The sequence below is a fragment of the Rhinopithecus bieti genome, unplaced genomic scaffold (assembly GCF_001698545.2).
Source record: "Rhinopithecus bieti isolate Rb0 unplaced genomic scaffold, ASM169854v2 scaffold_495, whole genome shotgun sequence".
Classification (NCBI taxonomy): domain Eukaryota; kingdom Metazoa; phylum Chordata; class Mammalia; order Primates; family Cercopithecidae; genus Rhinopithecus; species Rhinopithecus bieti.
The window spans coordinates 341331-351225 of NW_016803120.1; the positions used below are offsets into that span (position 1 = coordinate 341331).

General features: G+C 52.3%; 1 protein-coding gene across 1 annotated transcript in view; it reads left to right on the top strand.

Annotated features, from left to right (window-relative positions):
• The window catches only part of EPB42 (erythrocyte membrane protein band 4.2), a 28766-nt gene that overhangs the window by 9435 nt on the left and 9436 nt on the right, over positions 1-9895 (top strand). Inside the window, exons 4-11 of the mRNA XM_017858305.1 lie at positions 1181-1299; positions 2243-2347; positions 3225-3402; positions 3902-4040; positions 4329-4432; positions 5225-5467; positions 6025-6324; positions 9376-9536. Coding sequence (XP_017713794.1) covers positions 1181-1299; positions 2243-2347; positions 3225-3402; positions 3902-4040; positions 4329-4432; positions 5225-5467; positions 6025-6324; positions 9376-9536 — 1349 coding nt within the window. The remainder of the gene's footprint in view (positions 1-1180; positions 1300-2242; positions 2348-3224; positions 3403-3901; positions 4041-4328; positions 4433-5224; positions 5468-6024; positions 6325-9375; positions 9537-9895) is intronic.

Below are 9895 nucleotides of genomic sequence, written 5' to 3' on the forward strand. Positions count from 1 at the left end.
GCTCACTGCAAGCTCCGCCTCCCAGGTTCACGCCATTCTCCTGCCTCAGCCTCCCGAGTAGCTGGGACTACAGGCGCCCGCCACCTCGCCCGCCTAGTTTTTTGTATTTTTTAGTAGAGACAGGGTTTCACCGTGTTAGCCAGGATGGTCTCGATCTCCTGACCTCGTGATCCGCCTGTCTCGGTCTCCCAAAGTGCTGGGATTACAGGCTTGAGCCACCGCGCCCGGCCCAACACACCAGGTTTTTCATCACAAATTGAATTTATGGGAAAGACATACAAGCCACTTGGAAGCTCCCTGGCCTGTTGCCAATTTATCCAGGGACGATAGTGTTTTGGCTGTGAACAATTAGGATTTTCTTTTTTTTTTTTGGAAACGGAGTTTTGCTCTTGTTGCCCAGGCTGGAGTGCGATGGCACAATCTCAGCTCACTGCAACCTCCACCTCCCAGGTTCAAGAGATTCTTCTGCCTCAGCCTCCCGAGTAGCTGGGATTACAGGTGTGCACTATGACACCCGGCTCATTTTTTATATTTTTATTAGTGATGGGGTTTCACCATGTTGGTCAGGCTGGTCTTGAACTCCTGACCTCAGGTGATCCACCTGCCTCAGCCTCCCAAAGTGCTGGGATTAGAGGCGTGAGCCACCACGTTTGGCTGATTTTCATTTGTTTTAAGAGAAAGTCTCTCACTCTGTCACCTAGGCTGGAGTGCAGTGGCACCATCATAGCTCACTGCAACCTCAAACTCCTGGGCTCAAGTTTCCTCCCGCCTCATCCTCCACACACCTGGCTGTTTTTTTTTTTTTTTTTTGTAGAGACAGAGTCTTGCTGTGTTGCCCAGGCTGGTCTCAAACTCCTGGTCTCAAACTGTCCTCCTACTTTGGCCTCCCAAAGTGCTGGGATTATAGGTGTGAGCCACTGCACCTGGCCAACCAAGATTTTTAAGGTTGTTCTTGTCTTCCTGGCTGACCATAAGGGCCACACGCTGACTGACCCAGGGACTCTGGGCTGGGTCCCAGTGGGGGCAGTGAAAGAGGGACTTCCTCCTCAGTCTTCATTAGGCCCAGAGCTGACGGGGCGGCCTGCAGCCAAGCCTAATCTCGGCAGGGAGGACAGAGGCCTGGATGTGGAGGGTGGACCTGGCACCCTACAGGCCCTCATCCCTCCCCACCTCTCACCAGACGATGCTGTGTTCCTGAAGAATGAGGCTCAGCGCACAGAGTACTTGTTGAACCAGAATGGTCTCATCTACCTGGGCACAGCTGGCTGCATCCAGGCAGAGTCCTGGGACTTTGGCCAGGTACTAGGGCCCTCTAGGGGAGGAGCGTGTAGAGTGACTGTCCCATAACCTTGCATGTTCAGGCTAGACAGAGCTGATAGGTCCAAAAACCCCTGGTCATGAGACCATTTATTTAGCCTGTTTCAGCCTTGTGGTGCCCCCGCTTCCTCTGGGCCACATCAGAACATCCTCCAGAGCTACCAGAATTCTTTTCCTTAAAGCTGTGGCAAATCAAGCCTCAGTTACATCCCCACTGTCTTCGAGATAAAGACCAAATCCCCGTAGCCCAACATCTACGGTCCTTCCAGCCAGGCCCCTGCTCTGCTTTCCCCATGAACCACCCCATGTTCCAACTGCTCACCATCCTCAGAGCAACAAGCTGAATGTTCCCTTCGCCAGGAAGGGCTCCCCACCCTTATCTCCTGGCAAGCTCCCGCCCATCTCTCAAGACCTTCTCGAAGCCTTCCCCAACCCCCGAAGGCAGAGGGAACCTCTCCACCGTCCTGCTCTGTGCCTGCATCTCTACAAGAGCCCTGGCCATGCTGCTGTGCTCTGTAATCTAAGGGGCTGCGCTGCATGTCCATCTCCAGTCCTAAACCATGGGCTCCTCAGGAACAGGAGGAGTATCCTCCACTCCAGGTTCAGGGCTGGTAGGGACAGTCGGGGTTCACTACATGGAAATGGAATGCAATGCAACAAAACGAAATGGTACAGCACGGGTCCCCGAGAGCTCACACCCTACCGGGAGTCAGACAATAGAATAGGCAAAGGACTAGATGCCTGGGAAAGGAACCTGGGTCACTTGAGAGGTGGGGGGAGGGAGCCAGAGCTCCTCAGAGGGATGAGGCAAGGGAGGCAGGTGTGGAGTGCGGGTCTGGGAGAAGGACGAGATAATGAGGCTGTCCTGCGGGATGAGTGCCTGACCTGAGGACCCTTCATCATGGCCCTGTGTGGTCCTTAACAGTTCGAGGGGGATGTCATCGACCTCAGCCTGCGCTTGCTGAGCGAGGACAAGCAGGTAGAGAAGTGGAGCCAGCCAGTGCACGTGACCCGTGTGTTGGGTGCTTTGGTAAGTGAGAGGCTGGGGAACCAGAATAGAGTGGGGGTGAGACAAGAGCCCTCTGAGAGACCTGCCCCACCACCGTGGCCTCAGAAACCCCCAAATCACAACTGGCCCCCTTCTCCCAGGGTGTGGGGACAGTTCCTACAGAAGGGTCTGAGGAGGAGAAGAAGACAGGCAATAGCATCCACAGGGGGGAGAAAAGCAAAGAAATGTGTCCTCCCTCAGGACACAAGCCCGCAGAAGACTAAGCCTCCTTCCCGCCCACACCCAGTCCCATCCTGGAGCTTAGGTCCATGGGAAGGAGCTGGTAGGGCCCGTCTTACCCAGTGCTTGCTGCTGCAGTGATCAAAGGGACTTCTTTTACGTTTCTGAATTGTTCATAAGAATATGCAGACCATGATGGTAACTTGGTGCTTTCCCTTGTCCCTAAAAATCCTCTCAGAGGAGTCCTGTGTTCACCATTCCCTCTTTGCCACCGAAGTCCCCTCTGAAAAGGTGGTGAGGGTCCAGACCAGCCTGTGAGTTGAAAGAAGCTTGGGATAAGTGGCCTCCGGGACCCAGGTGCAAACCACCTTCAACGAGGGTGGAGGACTAAGAACCGGTGAAACCAGCCCCCAAGGAAGGGCAGCTCTCCTGCTCCTCTTTGTGGCTGGAGCCAGAGGACTTGTTAAGAAGGGCGGTCCTGGGCTCCAGCCCTAGGGCTATGGCCCAGGGGCCTAGGATGGAGCCCAGGAGCATGCAGGTTTAACCAGTACCAGGTGGCTCTGATGCTGGGGATCTGTTCACCACGGTTGGAGTACTGCGATGAGCCCTCCTTACCCATGCCCTGGAAGCTGTCCTGCCTGAGGGACTCATACTGACATCCACACATTTCCCCAAACAGCTGCATTATCTCAAGGAGGAGAGGGTCCTGCCCACCCCGCAGACCCAGACCACCCAGGAAGGGGCCTTGCTGAACAAGCGCCGGGGCAGCGTGCCCATCCTGCGGCAGTGGCTCACCGGCCAAGGCCGACCTGTGTATGATGGCCAGGCCTGGGTGTTGGCCGCTGTTGCTTGCACAGGTTGGTCCCCTTGTCTCCTGTACAGAGTGCCCTGCCTCTTGGGTTGTTCCCTGGCCTCCCATGTGGGAGGGACATCTCCAAAAGCAGGTGCTGCCTCCCTGCGGCCACATTTCCCCGTCCCACTACACAGAAGTAGTTGCCCCAGGCAGCTCCTCCCACCAGCTTCTGCTGCTTTTCCCCTCAGGAAAGTTGGGCTCATTTGCAAACTCCGTTCCCAAATTCACTTAATTCCCCAACCCTGCCCCAGCAGAGCAGCTCCACCGCACTGTGTTCTATGCTCCGTTGCCTTCTCCCCTGCTGTATACCCTGCATGTGGTGGAACCTGTGCCTTACTGATCAGCCTTCATGCATCCTGTTCTTGGCTGCCACTTCTAGGTTCCACACTCCTCTGTTTTCCAGGTTTTCAGTGCCCAGAGGAGACATTGCAAATCCTAGCCTCCCACATGCCCCCAGCCCAGTCTCTAGAGCGCCCCCTGACACTCCACCCCTCTTCTCACAGTTCTGCGATGCCTGGGAATCCCTGCCCGTGTGGTGACCACGTTTGCCTCAGCACAGGGCACCGGCGGGCGCCTGCTCGTAGATGAGTACTATAATAAGGAGGGACTTCAGAACGGAGAAGGCCAGAGAGGCAGAATCTGGTGAGAAGCCTGAGGGAGATGAGGTTTCAGTCCAGGAAGGGCTCCAACCCTACATGGCACACCTCTGCAGGAACCCCACCCCCTGCGTGGCCCTGGCATGGAGAGTAGGCTTTCAAGACTCTTAGAGGCTGCGCTGATGGTCACTCCTTCCTGGGAGTGCCATAGCCACTTTGACACAGTGACCTCCCATCCCACTGGAACAACAACAACTCTGCCAGGCTGCGTTTCCAGAACCTCTTCAGCACTCCTTTTCCTTCCCACTTGAATTTTTCTCTTTGCTACATTCAGGATCTTCCAGACTTCCACAGAGTGCTGGATGACACGGCCTGCCTTGCCCCAGGGTTATGATGGATGGCAGATTCTGCACTCAAGTGCTCCTAATGGAGGTGGAGGTAAAGCCTAGGGGTGGGTCCAGGACCACGCAGGGCTACACAGAGCTGAAGAAGTCCCCTGGAGAGGACTCGGGAGCAGCAGGCAGTCCCAAAGGGGTCTGCATCCTCGAAAACAGTAGAAGCACAAGGCATGACAGCAGCCAGCAGAAAGCTGACCTGATGCCAGTGGGCTCATGGGAATAGAGGTGCCTGCCATCCTGGCTACGAGGCTGTAGGGAGACGAGGCACTTTAGAGCCGCGGGTGAGGGAGTTGGGTCACAGTGAAGGGCAGAGGATCTTAAGATGGCAAGTGACTGTGCTAGGCCAGGGGCTTGCAGCAAGGGGTTCTGAAGTTCTGGACATGGATGAAGAAGGTACCGGATAGGCTCAAGCCCAGAAAAAGGAAGCTTCAGGACCCACTAAAAGATAGCTCTTCCTCACCCAGGAACAGAAATGGCACAGAGCCTGGCACCTAGTAAGTGCTCAAGAAAGGTGGCCCTATTCCTGTCATATCCATAGTAAAGCTGGCTTGAGAGCTCCTCTCTCTAAGTGTGGCCCTCTGAGCTTCTGCCTGTCCAGTTCCTGAGAGAGCTTCTGCCAGAGGCCATGACCAAAAAGTTTTATTACTAAATGGTTGATCACTAAATAGTTTCACCTCTGTGATTCTCTCAGAAACCCTGCCTGGGGCTCACCTCTGACTTGGTCCTTGGGGAAGGAAAATAGGCTAGAGGATGGGGACTGAGGTGATGCAGTTCTGAACTGAGCAGAGGTCTAGGCATGGCTCCCATGCTCACCAACCTTTCTCTCCTTCAGTCCTGGGGTTCTGTGATCTGGTGCCGGTCAGAGCAGTCAAGGAGGGGACGCTGAGGCTGACCCCAGCAGTGTCAGACCTTTTTGCTGCCATAAATGCCTCATGTGTGGTCTGGAAGTGCTGTGAGGATGGGAAACTGGAGCTGACTGACTCCAACACAAAGTACGTTGGCAACAACATCAGCACCAAGGGTGTGGGCAGTGACCGCTGTGAGGACATCACTCAGAACTACAAGTATCCTGAAGGTATGGCCAGGGAAGGGCCCAGGCTTCTCAGTATCTGAAACAGCAAGCGAGGGAAAGGGATGGGCCTGGCAGACGCAGTCAGAAAAAGCCTTGTCCTTCCCCCGTCATATAAAACAGGGTTTCTCAACCCCATTTGACACCATTGACATTTGGGCCCAGATATGTCTTTGTTGTAGGGACTGTGCACCCTAGGACATTCCTGACCCTCAGAGGAAGTGTAAATTCTTTCGCATAGGAAGATTCAGTTCCCTGCAAAACTGTCCTCAGAGACAGTGTTGACTTGTCCCCAACCTTCCTCTCTCATCGTTCAAGGGGCGAATTCATAGCACTTGAAAAAGAACTTGGTCCTTGAGCGGTTTGGAAGAGACACACTGTATCGGTGGTGGATCTGCCTGACACAGACGTTTTTGGGCTAAATACGGCCTTAGAGGCTTGCAGAGCTCTCATGACTTTGGCATTTGAGCAGAAGTGGGTAAATGGTTTTGATTCCCAGGGTTTTATGAGAAGCGTTTATACCACCCGGGTAAAAGGTCAGCTTTGTTTCTTCCCTTGTCCAGGGTCTCTTCAGGAAAAAGAGGTGCTGGAGAGAGTTGAGAAAGAGAAAATGAAACATGCGAAAGACAACAGCATCCGTCCTCCCTGTCTCAAGACTGCCAATCCTCTGTACCTGCTCTTGAAAGCACCTAGCTCCCTACCCCTGAGAGGGGATACCCAGATCTCGGTGATGCTGGTTAACCACAGTGAGCAGGAGACGGCAGTGCTGCTGGCAGTTGGGGTCCAGGCTGTGCACTACAACGGTGTCCTTGCTGCCGAGCTCTGGAGGAAGAAGCTGCACCTCACGCTCAGTGCCAACCTGGGTAACGCTCTATGGCCCCACCAGACACCCCCCCACACACACACACACAGCCCCTGCCTTGGGCAGGCAGCAGCCACAGGGCACCCCCTGCAGTCTCTAGAGATGGCTTTGAGCCCCTGCTGCTCACTCTCGTGTTCTCTGTCATTCACTCATTCAACACATATTTTTTGGGCCCGAAGCAGGAGAAAAACATGATGCCAACTGCAGTCAGATAAGTAAACAGACACTTCGCAGCAGTGTGAGAAGTGTTTGCTGAGTTTAACAGAGTGGAATGGCAGGAGAGCACCTCCCCCGCAGGCTGGAGTAAGCTGCCCCCAAATAAATTGTACTGCATTGAATCTGGAAGGATGAGTAGGAGAGTAATGGCCAGAAAAGTAAGTCACAGCATTCCAGACGGAAGGAGTAACATGTGCAAAGGGCCCTGCTCATCTCTGAGGTCCTTATTTACTTGGTCTGAGATGGGGTCCAGGCATTGTTTTTTTTCTTGCTTTTTGTTTTAAACACCCTGTGTTATTCTATGGTTAAGATTCCCTGAAGTAGAACAATTGCTTTTAAATTTTGCTGCACATTAGAATCACCTGGGGAAGTTTGACGCTCAGCCTGTATCTCAGGCCAATTAAATCACAAATTCCATGGTGGACTGGATGCAGTGGTTCATGACTGTAATCCCAGCACTTTGGGAGGCCAAGGCGGGTGGATCACCTGGGGTCAGGAGTTCAAGACCAGCCTGGGCAACATGGTGAAACCCCAACTCTACTAAAAATACAAAAATTAGCCGGGCTTGGTGTCACACGCCTGTGATCCCAGCTACTGGGGAGACTGAGGCAGGAGAATCGCTTGAACGCAGGAGGCGGAGGTTGTAGTGAGCCAAGATCATGCTACTATAGACTCCAGCCTGGGTAACACAGTGACACTCTATCTCAAAAAGGAAAAAAAAGAAAAAAGAAACTGCATGGTGGAACACATCAGAATTTTAAAACTCGAGTAATTCCAGTGTGCAGACAAGTGTGAGAATCAGTTGACGAGAGCTTGTCTACAGCGTTGCAACAGCCTTCTAACTGGTCACCTCACCTGCAGTCTCTGTATCATTCTTCCCTTTCCAAGCATGGGAGGAGTGGAGTCGGGGTGGGGGGTGGCGTGAGAGCTGGACAGGGCCCAGGTGACACAGGGTCTTGTCTCTCTTGCTAAGGACTTTGAGTTTTGTTCTCTGGGTAATGGAAAACTGGTGGAAGGTTTCAACCAGGGTAGTCAATGGAATCAGAAATTCATCTTAACAAGAAAGAACTTTTGGCAGAATGGAATGGAAAGGGTCATATAAGAAAAGTGCTTCTTAACGTTAGCCGCACATTGCGTCATCTGGGGAACTTTTTTTGTGGGGCGGGGAGGGGCAGCCTTCTGAGCCAGAGTAGGCTCAGAGTCTCTGATCATCTGGAAACTTTAAAACTGCTGATGTCTTGGCCTCACCGCCAGAGTCTGATGTAACTGATTGGGGTGGGCCTGGTGTTGGGGTTGTTTTGTAAAGCTCCCCACTTGATTCTAATGTGCATCCAGAGTCTTGAGAAGCACGGAATTGAAGATGAGAAGGTTTTGTAATCATCAAGTCAAGAAATGAAGGCCAAACTAAGCTAGCAGCACTTAGAGTTAAAATGTATTATGGAGTTGGGATAGATGGGGCTTGTGACTGTGTGAGTGTGTATATGTGTGTGGTGGGTGCTTCTGGTTTGGGTGAGTCACTAGAACAGGAAAATGGGGAAGAGCAGGTTTGGGGAGAAAAGGATGAATTTGGTTGTGGCACATTGTGTCTGAAAGCCCGTGACACGTGCACGTGCAGCTGACCAGTGGGCAGCAGGAAACCTTGGTAAGATAAAGTTCTGGGCTGGAGCTCAGATGTGGAAATCCCAGCACAGGGGGGCCAACAAAGAGTCAGGGCATAGATGAGCTCACAGCAGTGGGGAGAGGACAGTGAGGAGATGAGAAGGTGAGGAGGGAACCCGGCAGCAGCAGCAGCATTTAGGGGCGGTCAGGGGAAAAGCAGGGTAAGGGAGGCCAAATAGTCAAAGAAAGAAAGGAGGCACCCAGCAAGATCAGCAGAAAGGGCACAAGGTGTCAAGGCTGAAGAGCACTATTAAGAGAGTGGGCTTGCAGAGAAGCTTCCTGGGCGTTAAGACGATTGAGTTGGGAAAGTGAGACAAACCGTCTGGTCCTCCTTGGAGGCATGATAGAAAAGGTGAGGCTGCGGAGTGGTCAGCCAGGGACACTGGACAGAGGGAGAGAGCTGAACCTGCTCCTATGCTGAGGAAAATACGCAGGCAAGAGGGAAAGAATGAGCTCAGGAGAGACGCGTTAAAATTGACAATGCTATGCCTGGGGATATGAGACAACTAGAATCACTAGCTCACATTTATCAGGCACTTACTGTTTGCCCAAAATGATGTTAAGTGCTGTATGTGCATCATCTTGTTAGGCCTCACAACAATGTTCTGAGGCAAGAACCATTGCTATCCCCACTTTACAGATGAGGAGATGAGACACAGAGAGGCTCGATAATTTACTCAGGTTACACAGCTAGTGTGATGGGGTCAGGAGGGGCACAGATTTAGAAAGCAGAGGATTCACTTGGGCAGGGGGGATACCTCATCCCCGGAGCAGTGGTGACAGTAGGAGTCAGTATTTCTTCTGTAGGGTGACAGAGCAAGACCCTGTCTCTAACACAAAACAAAACAAAACCCTACAAACAACACAAACCATCCCACTAGGAAGGCATTATTACACAAGGACACTGAGGCTCAAAGAGCTTAACTTGTTCCAGTTCACAGGGACCCTTCCCCAACCCCACTGAGGTGGTCTGCCAAGAGTGTTGTTGAGGGTGGTGATGGGGATGAGGGTGAGGAGTGAGGTCTTGAGTGAGTTCCAAGCGTACAATTGTTGGGGAAAATGAGGCATCTTTCTGGTCTCAGTGAGGCCCTGAGTCCTTTGCATTGTGTGTGTAACTATGGCTGTTTCTGGGGTACACACACCTGTTGGCACTGACTCCACCTGTCATGTGTTTCAGAAAAGACAATAACCATTGGCCTGTTCTTCTCCAATTTTGAGCGAAACCCACCCGAGAACACCTTCCTTAGACTCACCGCCATGGCAACACACTCTGAGTCCAGCCTTAGCTGCTTTGCTCAGGAAGACATTGCCATTTGTAGACCACATCTTGCCATCAAGGTAGGCACCAGTCCTCCCCTGAGTTGCCCTCATCTGCCACCACTCAGGTCCCCATTTCAGAAGGAATCCAAGCCCCTTCAGAGCAGATGACTGTGCTGCAGGATTACCAGAAAATGCTACATTTAAGAGCTCCTTCCCTTGAAAGACATAGTTTCTTCCATACCCTATTAAGGTGTAAATCTTCCAACTTCTTTAGTTAGTTAAGTAAAGGTTTCTAAAATTGGGCCCTTCCCAGTTGCTGCCTCCTACCTACAAGGATAATAGCCTATGTTTCTTTAGCACTCCATACACATGCCAGAGCGTTTTCACCTCCTCTCTCTTCTTTTCCTTCCTTTCTTTCTTTTCTTTTCTCTTTCTTT